At 40.1% G+C, this 19,759-nt stretch overlaps 7 protein-coding genes across 7 annotated transcripts; 4 read left to right on the top strand and 3 right to left on the bottom strand.

Annotated features, from left to right (window-relative positions):
• Positions 1-58: 58 nt before the first annotated feature.
• BATDEDRAFT_33427 (uncharacterized protein) lies at positions 59-2,812 on the top strand. Its single transcript, XM_006679909.1, has 5 exons — positions 59-695; positions 1,625-1,723; positions 1,793-2,053; positions 2,152-2,611; positions 2,717-2,812. Exons 1-5 carry the CDS (start codon positions 384-386, stop codon positions 2,788-2,790), a joined length of 1,206 nt encoding a protein of 401 aa, XP_006679972.1. The 5' UTR covers positions 59-383; the 3' UTR covers positions 2,791-2,812.
• A 472-nt stretch (positions 2,813-3,284) lies between these two features.
• Positions 3,285-6,371, top strand: BATDEDRAFT_17096 (uncharacterized protein). Its single transcript, XM_006679760.1, has 7 exons — positions 3,285-3,421; positions 3,841-3,872; positions 4,076-4,613; positions 4,692-4,883; positions 4,975-5,066; positions 5,146-5,591; positions 5,685-6,371. Exons 1-7 carry the CDS (start codon positions 3,307-3,309, stop codon positions 6,328-6,330), a joined length of 2,061 nt encoding a protein of 686 aa, XP_006679823.1. The 5' UTR covers positions 3,285-3,306; the 3' UTR covers positions 6,331-6,371.
• Positions 6,372-6,729: 358 nt separating this feature from the next.
• Positions 6,730-7,581, top strand: BATDEDRAFT_89666 (transcription activator HAP2; the record flags this gene model as incomplete). The annotated part of the gene is made up of 3 exons (XM_006680154.1): positions 6,730-6,864; positions 6,950-7,222; positions 7,330-7,581. 3 exons carry the CDS (start codon positions 6,730-6,732, stop codon positions 7,579-7,581), a joined length of 660 nt encoding a protein of 219 aa, XP_006680217.1.
• Positions 7,582-7,982: 401 nt separating this feature from the next.
• On the bottom strand, positions 7,983-10,818 carry BATDEDRAFT_26042 (uncharacterized protein; the record flags this gene model as incomplete). Its single annotated transcript, XM_006679873.1, has 4 exons — positions 7,983-8,666; positions 8,769-9,821; positions 9,909-10,331; positions 10,726-10,818. The coding sequence occupies 4 exons, from the start codon at positions 10,816-10,818 to the stop codon at positions 7,983-7,985; spliced, it is 2,253 nt and encodes a 750-aa protein (XP_006679936.1).
• Positions 10,819-11,101: 283 nt separating this feature from the next.
• On the bottom strand, positions 11,102-12,505 carry BATDEDRAFT_89950 (uncharacterized protein; the record flags this gene model as incomplete). Its single annotated transcript, XM_006680042.1, has 1 exon — positions 11,102-12,505. The coding sequence occupies one exon, from the start codon at positions 12,503-12,505 to the stop codon at positions 11,102-11,104; it is 1,404 nt and encodes a 467-aa protein (XP_006680105.1).
• A 637-nt stretch (positions 12,506-13,142) lies between these two features.
• BATDEDRAFT_89697 (uncharacterized protein) lies at positions 13,143-13,578 on the top strand (the record flags this gene model as incomplete). Its single annotated transcript, XM_006680153.1, has 2 exons — positions 13,143-13,355; positions 13,483-13,578. 2 exons carry the CDS (start codon positions 13,143-13,145, stop codon positions 13,576-13,578), a joined length of 309 nt encoding a protein of 102 aa, XP_006680216.1.
• Positions 13,579-14,977: 1,399 nt separating this feature from the next.
• Positions 14,978-19,712, bottom strand: BATDEDRAFT_89664 (uncharacterized protein). Its single transcript, XM_006680041.1, has 19 exons — positions 19,379-19,712; positions 19,271-19,278; positions 19,043-19,054; positions 18,936-18,962; positions 18,797-18,851; positions 18,473-18,691; positions 18,242-18,364; positions 17,939-18,141; positions 17,794-17,866; positions 17,618-17,713; positions 17,453-17,538; positions 17,194-17,384; positions 17,025-17,127; positions 16,466-16,947; positions 16,171-16,366; positions 15,980-16,082; positions 15,736-15,912; positions 15,523-15,647; positions 14,978-15,424 (listed from the first exon to the last, which is right to left on the bottom strand). Exons 1-19 carry the CDS (start codon positions 19,596-19,598, stop codon positions 14,999-15,001), a joined length of 2,925 nt encoding a protein of 974 aa, XP_006680104.1. The 5' UTR covers positions 19,599-19,712; the 3' UTR covers positions 14,978-14,998.
• Between the last annotated feature and the right edge of the window lie 47 nt (positions 19,713-19,759).

The following is a 19,759-nucleotide window of genomic DNA, read 5'->3' as shown; positions in this document are numbered from 1 at the left end:
TGATGCAATACTGACTGCAGTCAGTCTGTAAATACCATCGAGTGGCTTGCGATCAAATGACAGTTTGCAAAGTCAATATATGGATCAGCCTGGCATGCAGATGATCCATCTTGGCGCAGTATTCTAGCCCTTGAAGGAATCAAGGGAGTATTGTAACCGCTTGAAATGATATTGTTCTGGATCGTATTTTCAACCATATTATTGAATATTTGGCCAATATAATTGTTTTTAGCTGAATTAGGGAGGACTGGATTGCTTGTGGCATTGTGGCAATAGTTCATTGGCCGTGAAATCATTTGATACGCAGGCTTTGATTTCAAATCCTTAAAACTCGAAATATTCGCTAATTCAACTTTATTAGCAATACTCTTTTATTAGCCATTATGAGTTCTCGTCCATCCGATTCTGAAGCGGTTTTGGTAGAAAATGCCCCTCACGCAGAGCCAACACTCATGTCATCGCTTAAAGCCGTAGCATTTGCCAACTTTTACTTCAATCTGCTGTTGGTTTTTGTCCCCATCGCTATTATCGCCGGTAACCTCAAATGGGGTGATACAGTAACATTTGCTCTAAACTTTATAGCTATTGTGCCATTAGCCAAGATGCTAGATTTGGGCACTGATGAAGTGTCCAAGAAAGTGGGTCAGTCAATTGGCGCTTTGATTAACGCTTCATTTGGTAACGCTGTCGAGCTAGTAAGTTTTTAAAGATGTATTTATGCAAAATGGAGCACTGTCTTGCATTCATTGCTTTGGACTATACAGTGGTTAAATATTATTGCACTTTCCCATTAGAAATTGATTTGAATGGCCACTTTCAATGCCTAAAACAACGTCCACCATATAATACAAACTATAATTTTGAACCTCCCCTCCCCTCTTTGCATAACCATATATTGTATAGTTGACAGGTTTGAAACTGGATTCATCTGTTGCAACTCAAATATTGGATTTGGCTGTTCTGATGTGGTCAAACTACTTGTATCCTAAAACCTCGGATACATTCGCGTTCTAGTTTAACAAAGATCGCACATCTCGGGAATACAACAGTTGTTTGCATGCTGACTATCAGGAGATCAGAAACTAGAGAGTTTAAAGGACACAGTGTTGACGGAAAATGCGGAGACTGGCTGTTTATCATGTACTTTGACACCCTTATTCAGTGCTGCATTCCATGTGAATACGGCTGTATAGTGGGTAAAGCAAGAGAAAAGCATGCCACCGGATGCAGTGTTCTGTTTAGCCATTTATTACTGTAATCATCCCTTGACACCATCCTCCATTACGGCAGGTCAACTTATTGCGGGTGTTTGTAGGGTTGCTCATTTAGCTAATTGGTACTTTTGGTGCTTGGCTCAGCCAGATGTGTTGTGCTGGCTGATCACCTAGCAAATACACCAATCCGGGCAAGACTCATGAGCTGAGCAACTAAAACCATGATTCACCAATCAATCCTACTGTTTCTAACCCTGACTTGACATAGCTACGATAGTTGATTGCAATATGGGACTTGCATTTCAAGATTTCCCTGGCTTTTCAGTATCAAACCTCCATTTTTGGTGCAATTTACCATGTTCAAATTCATTAACAGTTTTGATTATGGTGTCTTTGTTTTATCTGGCTAGATTATTGGAGTCATGGCACTTCGCCAAGGACTGCTAACTGTCGTGCAGAGTTCACTTCTCGGCTCTATTCTTTCCAATCTTCTTTTTGTTCTTGGCTGGGTAAGTCTTGTCATTTTAAATCTAATATATGCCATACAATCACGTTGCTAACCTGTGTGATGTATCCAGTGCTTCTTTATTGGAGGCATGTATCACAAAACTCTTGTGTTTTCTTCCAGAGCTGCCAATACTGCTGCCACATTATTGGCTGTGACTATTTTTGGATTTCTTATTCCAGCTGCCTTTTCTCTTACGATCAGCAATAACGATCCTAATCATCCCGCCCACAAGGATTCCCGTCTAATCAATGTCAGTCACGGCACCAGTCTATTGCTGCTGATTGCTTACATTGCATTTTTGTATTTCCAACTGATTACTCATCCTCATGTTGTAAGTTCAACGCATAGTTTGTTTTTTGAATGCTGACATTGAGGTGAAAACGATCGCCCGACTCATTAAATTTTGATTTGATATTGGATGGAATCTAGTACGAACCTCCTCGAAATATCGAAGCTGCCAACGATCAGGAGGAAGAAGAAGAAGAAGAACAATCACTACTTACTATGCCCGTTGCAATTGGTGTTCTTGTCGTTTCTGCAGTGATTATTGGTTTCTGTGCCGAATATCTTGTAGATAGTATCGAAGGTCTTTCCAAAACAGTTGGTATTTCCGAAACCTTTATTGGTTTAATTATCTTGCCTATTGTTGGCAATGCTGCTGAACATGTGTCTGCTGTATTTGCCGCTGCGCGTGGCAAGATGGATTTGGCTATTGGTGTTGCACTTGGATCATCTATGCAGATTGCATTGTTTGTTACTCCGGTGCTCGTGATTGCTGGATGGTCTATGGGCATGCCATTGACTCTCAACTTCCCGATCTTTGATACTGTTGTTCTGTTTGTTGCCATTTTGATTACCAATCACTTGATTAATGATGGCGAGAGCAACTGTAGGTTTTTGAGTAGAATTGTCGTAAATGGATTTCCTAGTACATTCATGCCAGAATACTAACACTTGCATTTTGATCTAACTCACTTGAACTCGTGAATTATAGGGTTGGAAGGTTTCATGCTGTTGGTTTGTTACGTCATTGTAGCCGTAGCATACTATTATATCGGCGACCACTAATAAACCTTGCTTGCATTTTTTCAACATGATATGTTTCTTGCCATGCCAAAGGCACGAAAATCAAGGAGATTAGAATCAGATAGAGTGGTGTATTTTGGTGGGAAAGTAAAAGAAAAATAGATTCGTACAGCTGAACAGCCTTGCATAGCCACTCCATGTGGATAGGGTTGAATAAGAGATGCAGATGAGGTCAGTCGAACCAATGAACTAGAATTTAGACAACATCCATTCAGCAAAGTAGGTAGTGTATCAATGGTAATGTATGTTGTCTTGACTGCACGAATAGATACGATTACACTCGAACGATAGTGTGTCCAATGAATTCATGTTTTTATGAAATCAGAATGTAACCTGCAAGCGAGTTTCTGTTCCAGTTGGTAGTAAGCAACATTGGTGACCAACCAAATCGCTAAAAGAAATCAAAATGCTTGGTTTTACAAACTTTTCCTTTTATCATCGCTCGACTGTTCTTGCGTTTCACTCAACCTTCAACCCATCACTCTTTCTATACTAACTATGTGTGGTATCTTTGCTTATGTCAACTATTTGGTCGAGAGAGACCGCAAGTACATTGTCAACTCTCTACTGACTGGTCTCTCGCGTCTGGAATACCGAGGCTACGATTCAGCTGGTAAGTATTGAAGTTGCTGGGCATATTGTTCTATGCAAGTAGCAATAGTAGCAAAGTGATGGTATTTTCATGTAGTACTCGAGCCATGCAAGGGGAACGCCAGTATCTCTGATATCGGTGCCCCATTTGCTATATAGTTTCTCTACCCATCTACATGCTGATGCATGGCAGTTGCTATTGCCAGTTTTACTGTCATTGGTGTTGCATTTTAATTCATGATTTCGGTATCATCACATCGGAGTTGCCTAGCTTCCGCCTTGCTGACTTGCACTACTAGCATCTTTCCATCAACCCAATACACTGCTAGTGGAATACCCTGGACTAGTAGATTCAGTCTTGGCTGCAGCAGATCTAAATGAGTTGAAATTAAGCTAGTATATTAATAATGGTTTTTTATTGGCTACATGACTACTCTATAGGTATTGCTATTGACGGTGACACTGAAGGAAATGTAAGCTTATAACTGTTTATGCTCAACAAGTGACAATACACTGTCTTGTCATGCCTGGAAGAATGTGATATGATGAAGTTGTGCAGATACGAGTAGTATGGTCTTGTTTAACCTACTACTAGATTTGACTACCCATTCTTTCAAAGTGAATCTAGCAGTAGCATTTTTATATTGACTTTTGTACCAATTCGATGCACATGTAGGTTTTGCTATTTAAGCAGGTTGGCAAAGTGGCTGCTCTCCGTAAAAAGATTGAAGAACAAAAGGATCTTGACACAGACAAGATCTTTGTTGCCCATGCTGGTATGGCTCATACTCGCTGGGCTACTCATGGTGTACCTTCCGAAAAAAACTCGCATCCTCATCGCTCTGACCCAACCAACGAGTTCACTGTTGTGCATAATGGCATTATTACCAACTACAAGGAACTCCGCACTGTTCTTGAGAAATTTGGCTTTGTGTTCGAGTCGGACACCGATACCGAGTCTGTTGCCAAACTTGCCAAGTATATTTATGATACCCAGAAAAAAGTCATGGGCCCTGCTCTTACCTTTTACGGTTTGGTAAAGGCAGTGTGCAAGGAGCTTGAAGGTGCTTTTGCTCTAATCTTCAAAAGCACTCATTTTCCCAATGAAATGATTGCTGCTCGTCGTGGTTCTCCATTGTTGATTGGTGTCAAAACTGTCAAGAAGCTCAAGGTTGATTTTGTGGATGTAGATACCGAGGTTCCAGATCAAATTAGTGAGTATTGTTTATTGTGAAATGACTTGGTATCTTGTGCTAAACCAATAGCTTGTTTACCATGAATGATCCAAATAGATGATGACAGCCAGTTGCTCATGCCTGACCAACCCAAAATCCGTCGAACTCATTCTCGTGCTTTTCTTGGGGACGATGGTGTCGTGTGTCCAATTGAATTTATTCTTGCGTCGGATGCCTCGGCCATCATTGAGCATACTAAAAAAGTTTTGTATCTTGAGGATGACGATGTTGCCCATATTTGCGAAGGAGGTATGTGGAGTTTTTACACTGATTTGTCGTTGCATACCCTCAACTCTTGACATGTCCTAACCTAGTACGTTTGGTTTGAAATGTACTATAGATCTTCATATTCATCGTCTTCGCCGTGATGATCAAATGTCGTCTGTTCGCCCCATTCAAACTCTGGAACAAGAGCTTGCTCAGATCCAAAAGGTAATTTGTTTGGTTTATCTATTGGTGTTTGATTTCAACTGACGTTTTATTTATTTATACTTGCCTAATATCTATCCAGGGAACATTTTCTCATTTCATGCAAAAAGAAATTTACGATCAGCCAGAATCTGTCATCAACACCATGCGTGGTCGTGTCAACTTTGACGACTTCCGTGTTGTGTTGGGTGGTCTTCGGTCTCAACTGGCCAACATCCGTCGTTCTCGTCGTATTATTTTCTCAGCCTGTGGTACAAGCTTCCACTCGTGTCTTGCTGTAAAGTCCATCTTTGCAGAACTCACTGAGATGCCTATTGCTGTTGAGCTTTCTTCCTCTTTCCTTGATGAGCAGCTTCCTGTTTTCCGTGATGATGTTTGTATTTTTGTCTCCCAGTCTGGCGAGACCAAAGATACACTTCTTGCCCTACAGTACTGCAAGGAACGTGGTGCTCTTTGTGTCGGTGTGACCAATACAGTCGGCAGTACTCTTTCTCGTGAGACCCATTGTGGTGTACACATCAATGCTGGGTGAGTAGATTATATTTTTGCACATGGTCTTAATACAGGTAAAACAAAATAATGGGTTGACTAAATTTGCCATTATAATCATAATGCACCTAGACCAGAAATATGTGTTGCAAGTACCAAGGCGTACACATCGCAGTTTATTGCTCTTACCATGATTGCTCTTCAGCTTTCCGATGACAATTTCCAAAAGGTAGCTCGTCGTTCAGAGATTATTGAAGGTCTTTTCCGACTCTCTGGAGATCTTAAAAAGACTTTTGCTCTTGAACCTCAAATCAAGCAGCTTGCTTTGAAACTCAAGGATGCACGCAGTCTTATTCTTCTTGGTCGTGGATATCAATCTGCAACTTGCCTTGAAGGTGCACTCAAAATCAAAGAAGTTACATACATTCATGCCGAAGGTATTCTTGCTGGTGAGCTCAAGCACGGTCCTTTGGCACTCATTGAAGAGGCTATGCCCATTATTTTGCTCATGACCAAGGATCGCCATTACTCTGACTCGGAGAATGCTCTCAAGCAAGTGACTGCACGTGGCGGAAAGCCCATTATTATAGCGCACGACACTGACAAGACTTCACTATTTGATAATCTGGAGTCGTTGCGTGTCCCCGTCACAGTGGATGCTCTTCAACCCATTGTCAATGGACTCCCTCTGCAGCTTCTGGCGTACCACTTGGCTGTTGCTCGTGGTATTGACCCAGATTCGCCTCGTAACTTGGCCAAGTGTGTTACCACTGCTTGATATGAATGAAGTATCCATTTTCCATTTGTCTATTGACATAGATACCGAGTATTGAGAGTTGCGTCTGTCTCGACTAGCTTTGCTTGTGAATATCCACAAACCACGTGATAGGCTTGCCGTGGATTTGAAATGAAAAAATTGGCATTTTCTGCCATTGACAAATTCGAGCATTTTGATTCGTTGAGCTTCTGCTATCAGATCACTTGTCAGCTTCTAATCGAACATTCTATTGGCTGTGGTGGAGTGCTAATCACCTGGTGTTTCAAGGTACTGCTATCTATATACACATTGGTATTTTATCTACAGCATTATTGCTTGAATTCGCAGTCGTACATTGGTCCAAACTCCTGTTTTCCTCCTGTTGTCAATGTCATCACTCATCCATCTTGTGTGTATAGAATGAGCAGCAGTCATGGACAGCACTCCTCAAATGGGCAGCGAGTCCCACATAAACAGCAACCACACTATCAACAGGACCCGTTGCAAGGCTACTCCATATCACAATCTCAGTTGCCTTACAACTACACCCAAATGGTAACCCTAACCCATGTTATCACTGGATTTTGTTAAAAGCGAGGCTTGATAGTGTATTGATGAGCATTCATGTGCAATGGTCTAGGTACAAGGATTGAATGTCAATCCACAGATTATAGAGCACCTTGCAGGGCTTGGGTCCCAACCCATATTGGGAATCCAGGGAATGAGTGCACCGGCTTCGTTGGTGAATTCCGTCTCTGCTGCACCTGCAACTGTCTCGACTCCTGTTGTGGACACTCCATCTGCTCCGGAAGAGCCACTTTATGTGAATGCCAAGCAGTATCATCGTATTCTCAAGCGCCGGGATGCCCGGTCTAAATGGGAAATGGCACATGCTGCCAAACAAAAAGAAAAGGTTGTTTTATCCTACATAGGTTTAGGTTCATTCGTCAAATCGGACGTTGGATTGCCAATTTTTAATCACCTTGGGTTAATCGTAACATGTTTTGATTGTATTGATAGGGTTACATTCACGAATCTCGACATAAACATGCAATGCGTCGTCCTAGGGGACCTGGCGGTCGGTTTCTTTCAGCGCAGGAACTTGCTGCGTTGGAAGCAGTCCAAGGTGGAGTGATGGGTAATCCAAGTACTGAGGCGATCAATGCTGCTGTCGCTGCTGTTGCTGCTGCTACTGCTGCTGCAAAGTTGCGTCATTCCGTCGAATATCCATCCCACCCAAACTATCAAGACAATAGTAATCTGCATAAATAATCGTCTCATTTTTATCAACTTTTTTTTTGGTTCTACTTTATTAAAATGGCTAGAATATCGCATCTATAATCATCGTTTTTTAAAACCCCTTGATATGCTTTTCAATGACTGCTCACTACACAATCTAGTTTCAGCTGTTTTTCAAAAAACTTGACATATCATACAATCATTTCATTTGCCTGCACAACGCAATATTGTCACTATCCATTTTAAACTCTAGTTCACCGAATAGAAACATTTGAAACTATTTATTGAACAAGTATTGTAAAGAGAAATAAAAAAACCAAGGGCAGCAAGTGTTTGCTTATAAACATAATATACGGAAATAGTCTGGCTAAAACTAGAGCGTTGATCTAAATGTCGGATACGGATTGATAGATGAATGGGAACAAGACGTGCAGTTACAGGTTGAGTGAATCAAAGAGTGTCATGACTTTAGAGTAGGGATCTTCTGACTTGGAGGGTTCTAAAGGGTTTCGTTGAAAGGTATGCAGATCGGATCTTGGTGCGCGATGAGGTTTGGTTATGCCTTCCCAGTCACCAAGACCCACTTTGCTCTCAAAATGCTGTTGCGATCCTCTTCTTGCAGGATTTTTGGGTCCTACTGTGGGTTTGATACTCATTCTATTGACTGATAGGGGAGTAGTAGGTGCTGGAATCATGTACGTTTCTATTAGCGATGTATTTGCTGCAATAAGAGCAGCGTTGGTGTGTTTACGAGATGGAGTCAGGTTGTGAAGATGTGTTAGGGTATGATGTAGCACATTTGGAACAGTATGTGGTTTTGTTGCAGCTTTTGGGAATGGAACATGTTCCATGAGTGGAACGCGAGCAAGTTCAGGTCTTCGATCTTGAATAGGAACAAGAGCCATAGGTTTGGTTTGAATACCTTGGGATGCCTTAAGCAGGAATGTAATCCATCTTAGCAGCAGAGGGAGTGATTTAGTAGAAAGATGAACGACTAACATTTGGTGGCGAGAGACATAGGAGATGTGGAACGAGTAGGCTGCTTTGGCATGTATTCGTCCTGGACTGGGTGCAATATCAATAGCATTCAGATCGACACAAGTAAGTACCATCGGATACTAGAGCGTGGTAGAAAATAAGGCGTGAATATGCAGTCATGGTAAGATTAAATCTACACGTCAACTCAAGCATCAAACCAGCAAAACACTTTAAAAACTGACCTCTTTAGACGTAGTAATATACATGTATGATCCACGAACAATACACCATCGAAGCTCCCATACTCCATGATCTTCTATCATGACATGCATTTCTCCTTGAAAATCTGTATCACATAAATCCAGTATCGGCGAAGCATGCAATGGGAGACTAGTATATTGAGATCGAATTAGGCTTTCGGGTTGACTAAACAAGGTAGAGTTTCGTGGCATAGTCGATGCATGGTTGAATTGTGTACCATGGCCAACCAAAGGGTCTGCAAGAGGGTTAAAGCTTGATGACTGGATCTGGAAAGTTGTTGATAAACGTTTGGTTTGTAAAGGCTCCATAGCAGGTCCTGGTGAAGGTGCAGCTAGAGCATTGAATGGCAAAGTTGGAAGTGAACGACTCATAAACTCCAATTGTTCTGGTAACATGGTGACTGATGGAATGAACTCCTGATTGTTGGATTGTGTTTCTTGCAGCGCATCATTGACCAGCGCAAGTGATGGAGGTATGTGGGGTAGTGAACCAGGTGGTTTTTTAGACTGGGTTCGTGGAGGAATGACTACATTTGATACCGCCGGTACAGGAATGAACCGGCTGTGAGTTTTTGAAGCGTTTCGTTCTGAAAACAAGTGCATTGAAGCGGGTTTTCCCAGCATGACATCTTGGTGTGATTGCGCATCTGTCGCTGCAGAGTTTTCATTTAAACGCTCGTTATGCACAGCTGACCATTGAGCTTCATAAAACGAAGTTTGCACCATCGAATGACGGTACACTGCAAGCATATCCAGTGCTTCATCGAAATCAGAATGATCCGAAAATGCTGTAGATACAGCATCACTTGCATCATCGACATCTGTGTCTGATTCCAAACTAAACGTCATGGCTAAAAGTGCTTCAGCGCTTGCAGCACTTTCGTGACTTAGCGAGGAATCTAGAGTACTCACACCATCAGATCTGGGAAGAGAAAGATTGTTCCCCTCTTGATTACGATTTGCAAAAAAGAGAGCATTGTAATGAAGCGGCGGAGGGAAAATGAGATTTGTTGGAATCTCAAACAACACTGCACTCTAAATCGAATTATACAATGAATGGGAAGCGACATGAAATTAGACTGAATCAATTGTTGGTGTTTTGGTGATTTTAAAAGTGCGTACCTGAAATCCATTCACAATTGCACGGGCAACTGCATTTTGTTGAGCGACAGTTTGAATATTGTGCATAGCAGTTTCGAGCATTGACCCCGAGTAATCCAGTTGCTCCAAATAGAAAAGCGCAAGTGCCAGATTAAATAGAACTTCACAGATATGCAGGTCCCAAGGCACCATGAGTCCAGGAGTCGCAATAAAATTCAATGGCGGCTTAACATATCCAATGATTTTGGTCAAATCAACGACAGCTTCGGCAACTCGACCAAGTTTTAGATTGATAATACCTTTGTGGTAAAGCGCCAAGGGTGCCAATTCATCTGCTCGTGCAATCACTTGAGCAGTTATTTTAAGAGATTTGGTATAAAGCGATTGAGCTGAAAGTACAAAGGCTCGATTGAGTAGTAAAGTAGAACAGTCACCAGGTTGTTGCTAATGCATTGTGATTTCAAATGGCAATCGGTTAGATTCAAGTATTGGATTTAAAAATGCATGATTGATAGTATATACACATGTAAATGCAATAGTCAATATCATTAGACAAATTCATTACAGTGCCAAACAATAGCTCGATGAGTTGTGGCAGTGATGGTATATTAAAGCAGTTAATTTTAATTGGATACTACAGTCTAGATCAGACCAAAGGACTTGCATAGACAGGCCACTCTGATCAAATGATATGCAAGTAGAAAATTCCATCAATATCCTGTGACTGTAGTTCACTTGATTACTCGTATTTATAGACCACAGATGGTACTATTGGCTGATACCATCAGCTTTTGAACCGTCAAATTTTTTAGATACGAAACAAGATGTTAGAGTTTACCTGAAACAAGGAAAGAGCCATGTTATGTTTTCCCGATGTATAAGCAAACACTGCATCTTTCCAACACCTATCTGTCGAAGGATTGCCAGCCATTTTGAGTAGGATTGCTAAAAGTCGGTAATATCCAAGTTGAACGGCATTTGCATTTGAATGAAATTTAGTTGTTTACGGGTTTGTTCAGATTGTGGCGTGTTGCCAATTTGTTTAAATTAATCCACCAATCGCTCGTTGATCACACTCAAGACATGTGTTTTGCAACTGTCATCTGAACTGGCATTAGTTTGCCTGTTACATCTATTTGTGAAAATGAATGTGCTTCTGACTGGCACGGTATAGTTTCTGATTCCAAATTGGAATTCTAATAGTATTTTTATTTTTATTTCTTTAAATCGCGTTGATACTCTGTCCAAATATCCTCAATTGTAGCCAGAGCCGGAAGATCAAATACTTCCATAAACAAACTATTTTTCCATTTCCGGCTCTTTAAAAGCATATTTAGTTGGACAACCCGGCGCAGCTTGGTATCATTCTGTTGTTGGGTAAGCTGTCCATTCGAGTATTGCTGGCGTTTCAATAGCTGTGCATCATTCCAATCCAAAAAATATGCACAACGATCATATCCATCTTCCCAGCTGCCACCTCGACAACATCTCCAATGAGGCGGAGCAAGATTTGCATGTAGCCGAACATAGTCGGCAATGCCTTCAATCAACCAACTTGGAGCAGTATCAAACCCATTATACTGAATAACATGCACCAGCTCGTGCACCAACACTCCATTCAATTCCGATTGCAATTCTGTTAATTGATTATTGCGACCAGAGTACACGCTTGAAATATACTGCACAGAAATATGAATTTCTCTAGATTTGCCAGCATCGGCATGGATGGTATGGGCTACACCATCCATTTGGCGCAGAATCAGTCGCACTGTTTGAAACCATCGAGGTGCATGAGATGGATCAATATACAATAGCCGCAGAGCTATATCGAGACATTTGCGAAGCCATTCAATTGGATCTGGAACCGCACTGCGAAAAAGCCTTGCTTGTTGAGCATCTACAAGAACATGATGAGCCAGATGATAAGCGGGCCAGCCATCCTCATGATCTGGTACACAAACAGTGTGTATATGTGTTTGATTTATTTCCAATGTCAGAGAGTTCTGATATGCATTCCATGTGGTCTCGAGAGTTGATCCAACAAGTTGCTCCCAAGTCTTGTGTGACCATGGAAGAATCTGATTAGATTCAAGCTCATTGGTAGACCACATCTTGACTAGCTCATGCACCAGATTAGGTTTCTCATTGGTTTCAACCCAATCCAAAAAATACGCAGTGGTAGAATAGCCGTCTTCCCAACTGTTTCCCTCCATGCGATTCCAATGTGGTGGAGCAAGGCCTGCTTTAAGTCGAATGTAGTCGGCAATGCCAGATCCAAGCCAATCTGGCACTTGTGCTTCTGACAAAGGAGTCCATAGTTCAGCAACCAGAGCAAACACCATTAACCCTTCAAGCTCAGCCAAGGCTCGATCTTGTCCGTCATGTTCTTGTATTTCTTGCAGGAAACGCTGAGAAACTTGGATATGGAACGCAGGCTGGTCTGATGTAGAGTTAGTGGTTGCTGATTCTTTGGAAGCTACAACAAGACTGGCATCTTTGTCAATAGAGCATGTCACTCTGCCAACATACTGCTGATTGAGGAGTAAGGGTGAAAGACCTAATAAGCTCCGTATGGTTTCAATTAGAGGCCGGAGTCGAGCATTTCCATGAGCCTCCATCCTGAAATCAATACTAAAAGGTCGATTATAGAAAAGTGTCCAATTCAATCGTATTCGTGCAAAATGGAATACTTTATCTTGCAGTCACCGCTCTGAAATGAAGAATGAATATTCGGTATGCTTTCCTATTACAAATCGAGTGGATTAAACACTCCAATCAACACAACTCATTTTTGTTGTATTCTAACATCTCGGATACATTCTAGTTCAAGAACCTAATCTCGGGAATACAATGACATACCAATCACTCGATGCTTACTTGTAATGCCCAGCTGGAGATTTAACAAATGTGAGGTTTGTTGGGATAGTAATCAAGATTTGTCAGTTACACAACAACGAGCATACGGAAGATTAGTCAATTGTCAATAGACACAATATTGCTCATTAAACTCGGCCATTTCATAAAACTGTTTATTATGCGCAGACATTTATTCTTCCATTTGCGTAAATACGCAGTTGTAGTCATGCAGTCAATTGCTTGTTTTTCCAGATGGCTCAGCAATGAATGTGACAACTAGAGTTAGTGCCACCACACATTCCAAAACAATCGTTTGATGGCCTTCATTCCTATAAAATAATCATCTTGATCATCTATTACGCCCCATTATACTATTCATATACAGAATCATCGTAAACCATGCGCTTGAGCTCTATTTTCTACCTTCTTGGTCTTGCTTTAACAACTGTTTCGGCTGAAACAGCATGCACTGGAATTTACTGTGGATGCGAATTGGGATATTGCTGGAAAGCTAATTCTGCTGTTAACCCAACTTCATTCAGAGTGGATCGGTTTTGTGAACGCACAGAAGACTGTCTCAAGGGATGCGTTGATGGCTATTGTCAAGTAGCTGTAAGTTTTTTGGCTACCAATCTATTTGACTTTTCAAATACCATCGTTTTGATAAATTATACCAATCGTAATGCTAACCATGTCTTGATGGGTTTGTGTTTATTCTCTTCAACTTTGCATTTTGTAGGATTCCTCTCAAATCGGTCCTGTGATTACTGATATACAGTGTGCTCGAACCTCGGACTGCTACCATTACATTCCCACTGTTCAAATCAAACACTAGTATGTCAACATTTAAATAATGGAGTTGTTAAATGCCAATATGTCAACTGTTCAGACCGTTTTATGGAGATACAAACTACATTATCAAATATTTATGGAATTCTAACCCACAGTCCAAATAAACATTGATTCTTTGCAAGACACCCAGTTTCATCATTTTAAACATTTTGATAGCATTGGAAGATTGTTGTATCCTTTCAACTTAGATTCTCTGTAAAATTGCATGATTATTGTACGTTAGCGTACAGACTGTATAGGCAGAGCACCAAAGTTTCCCATCAGAACAAACTAAAAAGATTAATGTCCTGTATTGAGTCGAATCAAAAAACTGGTCATGCAAAAAAGCCAAAGTTGCCGTGGTATACAAAACACGGTCGATAGATGCTCATGTCATTCAAATCCACTGCCGATATTCGCAAAACATCAATAATCCAACTCTTTCAAAGCCTTGTTAAGCTTCAAAAGAAAACGTGTGGATTCGGTGATTACCAAAAAAAGACCAATACATTTCGAGTTTAAAATTATAGTCTTGTCTAGTAAATTGAGTGGGAACTGCGTCCATCATTTCACGTGACTGGCTGTTTATTATGCATTCTGCACTCTTATTTAGTGTTCCATTTTACGTGAATACAGAATCATACTATGCGATTCCAGAAAACCCTTTTAGTTGTTAGCGCTCTGTCTACTACCGTCTTTGCAGAAACAGCCTGCACTGGAATTTACTGTGGATGCGAGGAAGGATATTGCTGGAAAGCTAATTTGACCACGACTCCTGTGTCGTATCTCCAATATCGCTTTTGTGGAACTACAGAGCATTGTCTCAAAGGTTGCGTAAACCAAAAATGCCAAGTCATGGTATGTTAATCACTACACTCAATATACGTTTGTTGGTGTACCAACATCTTATTTTCCATTTGTAAAATGTCATGGGTGAAGGATTGCCTTTTTGTCGCGTTACCATGTTTATATCATTGTCAAATGGCAGTGCCTAGTAGGATCCAATAGTATCTAGTTTGATTTACATTCAATGTGTGTTGTGTAGGATGATATACATGTGATTCCGGTCGATACGGACATTTCATGCACTGTGAACGCTGACTGCTTTCACTACATCCCAACCGTGAAACCACCTCGTCAAAAGTGAGGTGGAGTAGATTCCATGGTATGTTTTGTTTGATATACACCATATGGCTTGCTTGGTATTAATACTGGTGTATTGTAGTTTTTGCTCAGATTATCGGTTACTATTGCAAGCAGTGATGATTGTAATCAGTTTTAGATTCAAGAATAAATATCGACATCTACTTTTAAGCCTTGTATTGATTTAATCAGTGAAAGTAGATCCTATTAAACTTTAAACCACAACCGAGTCAGTTACAACATTCTACTATATACCAAATAAGCTGGAAATGCCAGTTATTTTATTCAGAAAGCCATGTTTCAACAGGCTTGATAGGTTTGGCATAATCAGTCAACTCTAATCCAGTTTTAAACGCATCCAAGTTGGTGCTCTCGTCCAATACAATTGATCCTTTCAAAATAGCTTCGCCTTCTGGTCCAGTCTCCTGCCCGTTTTTTTGGCTGCGCATATGGATGGAAAGTTTGTGTCGAAGAGTCGAGTTTGGCGAGATATAACGCTTGAAAAATTCAATGACTTGTTCTTGAGTTGCATGCTGAATTTGTTCAGCATCGTGCAGATTCTGCTCAAAGTCGTAGTAAAGCGAGTTGATGTGGCTCCAGTATCGGCTGGATTCTTGTCCAATATTCTTTAGCTTTTCTAGCATTTTTGTCGTAAAAGCCGTTCGGTGTTTCTTGAAATCTTCTGGCTGCATGTCTGTAAGGATCGACTATTCATAATATACCATTAAACACGAGTAAGTAGGTTGAAAGGACTACAAGGCACATACGCTGATGGATGATTTAAAAACACCACCACTTTGCATACCTCAAATTTAGCCAAGAATGCTTCAATGCGATGCTCTAAATAAGCAGGATCCCTCTCACTTTGAACAACGACACGATACGACATCATTCCAGTTTGCTTACGCATGCCAGTGCCTACGAGATAACCTAGATAGTCGTACAGGTATTAATAACACAAAATTTGGCAAATACAAGTTGAAAATGCATGTGTGCTTTGACATATCATTCCACTTGCCTAGTTGCTCTTTGGTACGAAGTTGATCGAATGCTGGCTCTTGACCAATCTGAGAAATCAAACCTAGCATAATGCGTACTTTTTGATCAGTAATCGACCCAATCTGTAAAATATACTCGATTGCCGAATTCAGATTTTCGGCGTTGGGTACGTTGCGAGTATGAATAAACAATTTTCCTATTTCAAACAATCGACTACTGTTAGATTCACGCATCTACAATTGCAAGGTACAGGATCGACACACCTTCAGGAATTTTATAAGTTGGCATGCTCCAAAAACGCTGCGATTCTGGCAGTTCAGTAGGCGCTAATCGGTCAACTAATATTTTTCCAATATCAATTGCATGCTAGAATGTACGAAATAATAGGTAAATGGTTTGAAAAAATACGTTGGTTGGATTCATCCATTTCAAATACTGCCGAGTCAAATGTTACCTGCTTGGTGATGTTGCCGTGAGCCAGCTGCTGGATATGGATTTTCTGAAATAGACTGGGATAAAATGCCTGCACATCTCCGGATGTAAGAGGCTCGAGTGCTGCAAGTTTTTGTTCATTGGAAAACATGAATTGCTGGGTTATCTGAGTAATTCTGTAAATGGCATGTGTATGCGGTGACTCGCTATCGAAATTTCTATACGATTTTGCCAGCTATTATATAATGGTATCAAAGTAACACGTATCAGCATGGTGGATAGTGTAAGCAAGCCAGATACCAATGCAATGTTCAAACATCTTAATACGACTTGCCTGGTCTTTAATACGATCAAAGTGCTGTTCATCCACAACAAATTCTTTGAGTTTTCCAGCAATTTTGTCAAGCAGGATATGCATCTTGTCGTTATATCCATGGATGGAAAGAGTCATGCCACCAGCAGTGTTGTCAAAAAGATATTGCAACCCTGCAACCTCTGCATAGTATGAAAATTCATTGAGCTCATCTTTGAATAAATCAGTAAATAGCCTTGTGAGAACACATGATTTTGCATCTTGATAGGCAAGTGGTGTAGTAATGCCAAAAAAGATGTTCGCCTTGGGAACAAAAAAGGTGTCATCTTGCTTGTGCCATATGCGAAGAATTGGCGAATCCATAATAATCATAGGATGGGTGCTGGGGTTTTCAACAATCTTTTTCTCAACAGTAAAGTCTTCGGGAATAAAGGTGTTTTTTTCTGGAAGACTCAGCTCAGAGTTCAACTTGATGTTCAGAAGACGCTAGATTTTCAAGTTCAAAAACATTATGACCGTGTAAAAAGTATAAAAATAAACAAGCAAGAGTTGTGGTTGCATACCTTTTTGAGAGACTCGGTAAAGTCCTTGACAGAATACTTTGTTCCATAGTAATTGGCTTCAGTCCATCCAGTAGTGTCAAAATTTGGTGAAACAATCATAGTTCTGTAAAAATACTAGTTAAAAGTCAAGTTTTTAAGATAAACATACAACAACAAAGTATGTATTCACCTAAATGAATCTGGCTTCAAGAAACTCAAATCCGCCTTGATTGCATCGCGGTCAAGATACTCCAACAAGTAGCTACCAGAAATGACATCTTGAGGCTCGTAGAGTTGAAGGTTCTTGGCAAGAGTGCTAGCATACGCAAATGGAGAAGACTTTTCTTTGAATCTAAAGGCAATGGAGGTAACGGCTTGTGCCTGTAAACCAAAAAAATAAATATTATATATTAAAGTATAAAGCTTGACAACAACTCTCAAGTACTTACTTCGTGGAATATCCACTCTTCAATAGGAGTGCTTTTGATCAAAGCAATATACTGGAAAATGATTTCAATAATATCCTCGTAGTTTTCTAGCCCAAATGGAAAGATCATCAAATTCTATTAGCATCAATCCAGACACAATACATGCATTGATATTTGATATCATACCAAGCCCAGTTTCAGTCAGTTCAACAATTATTCTCATAAACTCAAACCCTCGAGCGCCCATACCGCTATTTCCAGCGGTAAGTCCATGAGCCCATCCTAAAATTACAACAAAATCAATATACAAGCGTGCACTCTAATATATTGAAACCCATCATCTTATAATTCTATACAAATACCTTTTTTCTTAAGGAGAGACAGAATTGAGCCATTGCTTTCATGGCCAATTAGATGGGATGCGTATTGCGATGGCTGTAATTTTATGGTTTAAAAGTAGATGAGTGTACGAAAAATGCCGACAAGCATGATATTTATCCCACTTACAGAGCACTTGTAAAGTTTCCTTGTGTCAGCACAGGGAAAGGTTAAAGTTAGTGTGCGAGTCTCCTTGACTGGCTTGACAAGAATTTCTTTTTGAAGTTCGGCTGCAGTAAGTGCATCATTGGAAAAAATTGGTACATCAATGGATTTGTTCTTGACATCCGAAAATTTGGAAGCTACCCATTCCACCAACGTCTCGATGGGTTCTAGTAAGCCAAACCAGAAACAGCGCACATGTGTATATAATGTCGTATTAGTATAAAAATAAATAGTAAACAGCTGAGAATCCGCTATAGCAAATCTTACCTTTTCCAACGACAGCCAGTTTCATAATATTTGCACTGTAATATTTATCATGAAATTCCAAAAGCACTTTTCGAAGATTCATTCCTTTACTGAGGGGAATATCCTTGAGTGTTTCCAAATTTCCTATGTGCATGATTTATAATCAGGTGATGGTTCATTACATCTTAGCAAGTCAATATATAATCACAGTGAAGCTTGATGGTTTAAATGCTGCGACAATCAGATCAATACCTGTCCCAAATTTAACAAAAGGATGCTTTGGATTACATAAATCTTTCTGGAGTTGGTAATTTCTCCAGGTATCAACTTGTATGTTCTTTTTATGTTCAGAATCAACAGCATTGAGTTCACGATCTGTGCCCGATTCAGAAAAAAGTGGACAGATGAAAAACTGTGCAAATCGGTCAAGAGCACCTTCCAGATTAGACGCAGAGACCTCAAAATGATAGTCTAGAATTAAGCCAGAGTTAGTGGCATGCACCAATGAGATCTGTCAAAACACATTCAGCAAGAGTCCAACAAAAATGATGCTCAGCAATTGCAGTAGTATCGTACTGGTATTTTCAGCACTGGTGAATGCATTTGATTGTCCGCCATGCTCAGATAGAAACTATCAAGAATATTCAAAGTAGAAACAAAAAGCGAAATTGTTGAGTGCAACAAGTTTAATCATTAGTGCAGCTAGTAAAACTACCTGAGAGTAATCGTTTTCTTGCGGATACTATATATTTTAAAAATGCTATTTTATCAGTATTTTGTTTTAGTAGCACAAACGAAGCCATGACTGCACGATATACATACTTTTTCAGTGCCCTGCAATTGAATTTTGGATTAAAAAGATTATATAAAGATGATAATTAGCACAAACCAAAAAACAGTTTAATACACGCCATCAAAGAAGAGTTGAACATGCAGCCTGCCAGACACTCAATTGAGTTGAAGTAACCCTGGCATAATAGAATAGTTTCTTGCTGGGTTCAAGTCAAGCAGATCATTCTATTGATGATCAAATAAATAGATGACACTAACCATAAATACTAATATAGAAATACATGAACAAGTAGGTTAGATATAACGAGCATGTCTGTAAATATCAATTGGCCTTTTGTTAGCCAAGCGAGCAGTTATTCAACTTACGTAAATGTTCACAGAAATGAGCCAGTCCAGCTACACCTTCAGGATCGCATAGATGTCCTACATGAACATCCATAGCAGCAGCAGCCTTGTCCGTAGAAGGGTCTGAAATAACAACAGCTTGTAATCCATTGGCAAGAGTGATGATTTGGTAATCTCTATTGTCCTCATCTGGTTTCAACACATTTCCTGAAAAGAAAGTCGGAGGTTTAAACGATGTCATTGAAGAAGCTATTTATAAGTATCAATGTGTTGTTTAAAAGAAATATTCCAGATTAACTAATATTGAGTTGAAGATCAATACAATGACTGCAGTACTATCGATTGGTTACAGTTGAAAAGCACTAGCGTGAAGTAAAGAAAATTCCACTCAAGAACACCAAA

This window comes from Batrachochytrium dendrobatidis (assembly GCF_000203795.2).
Source record: "Batrachochytrium dendrobatidis JAM81 unplaced genomic scaffold BATDEscaffold_8, whole genome shotgun sequence".
In the NCBI taxonomy this organism is placed as follows: Eukaryota; Fungi; Chytridiomycota; class Chytridiomycetes; order Rhizophydiales; genus Batrachochytrium; species Batrachochytrium dendrobatidis.
This window is presented reverse-complemented; position numbering and strand designations above follow the sequence as displayed.

Excerpts from the sequence above, each read along its gene's own strand:
- BATDEDRAFT_33427 (XM_006679909.1), top strand. The coding sequence starts at position 384 with ATGAGTTCTCGTCCATCCGATTCTGAAGCGGTTTTGGTAGAAAATGCC. Across the intron at positions 696-1,624 it reads TTGGTAACGCTGTCGAGCTA|ATTATTGGAGTCATGGCACT; the intron begins GTAAGTTTTTAA and ends TTATCTGGCTAG. Across the intron at positions 2,612-2,716 it reads TAATGATGGCGAGAGCAACT|GGTTGGAAGGTTTCATGCTG; the intron begins GTAGGTTTTTGA and ends CGTGAATTATAG.
- BATDEDRAFT_17096 (XM_006679760.1), top strand. The coding sequence starts at position 3,307 with ATGTGTGGTATCTTTGCTTATGTCAACTATTTGGTCGAGAGAGACCGC. Across the intron at positions 3,873-4,075 it reads ACGGTGACACTGAAGGAAAT|GTTTTGCTATTTAAGCAGGT; the intron begins GTAAGCTTATAA and ends ATGCACATGTAG. Across the intron at positions 5,067-5,145 it reads AGCTTGCTCAGATCCAAAAG|GGAACATTTTCTCATTTCAT; the intron begins GTAATTTGTTTG and ends ATATCTATCCAG.
- BATDEDRAFT_89664 (XM_006680041.1), bottom strand. The coding sequence starts at position 19,598 with ATGACATCGTTTAAACCTCCGACTTTCTTTTCAGGAAATGTGTTGAAA. Across the intron at positions 18,142-18,241 it reads ACTGGCTGTCGTTGGAAAAG|AACCCATCGAGACGTTGGTG; the intron begins GTAAGATTTGCT and ends TTGGCTTACTAG. Across the intron at positions 16,083-16,170 it reads ACGGCAACATCACCAAGCAG|CATGCAATTGATATTGGAAA; the intron begins GTAACATTTGAC and ends CGTACATTCTAG.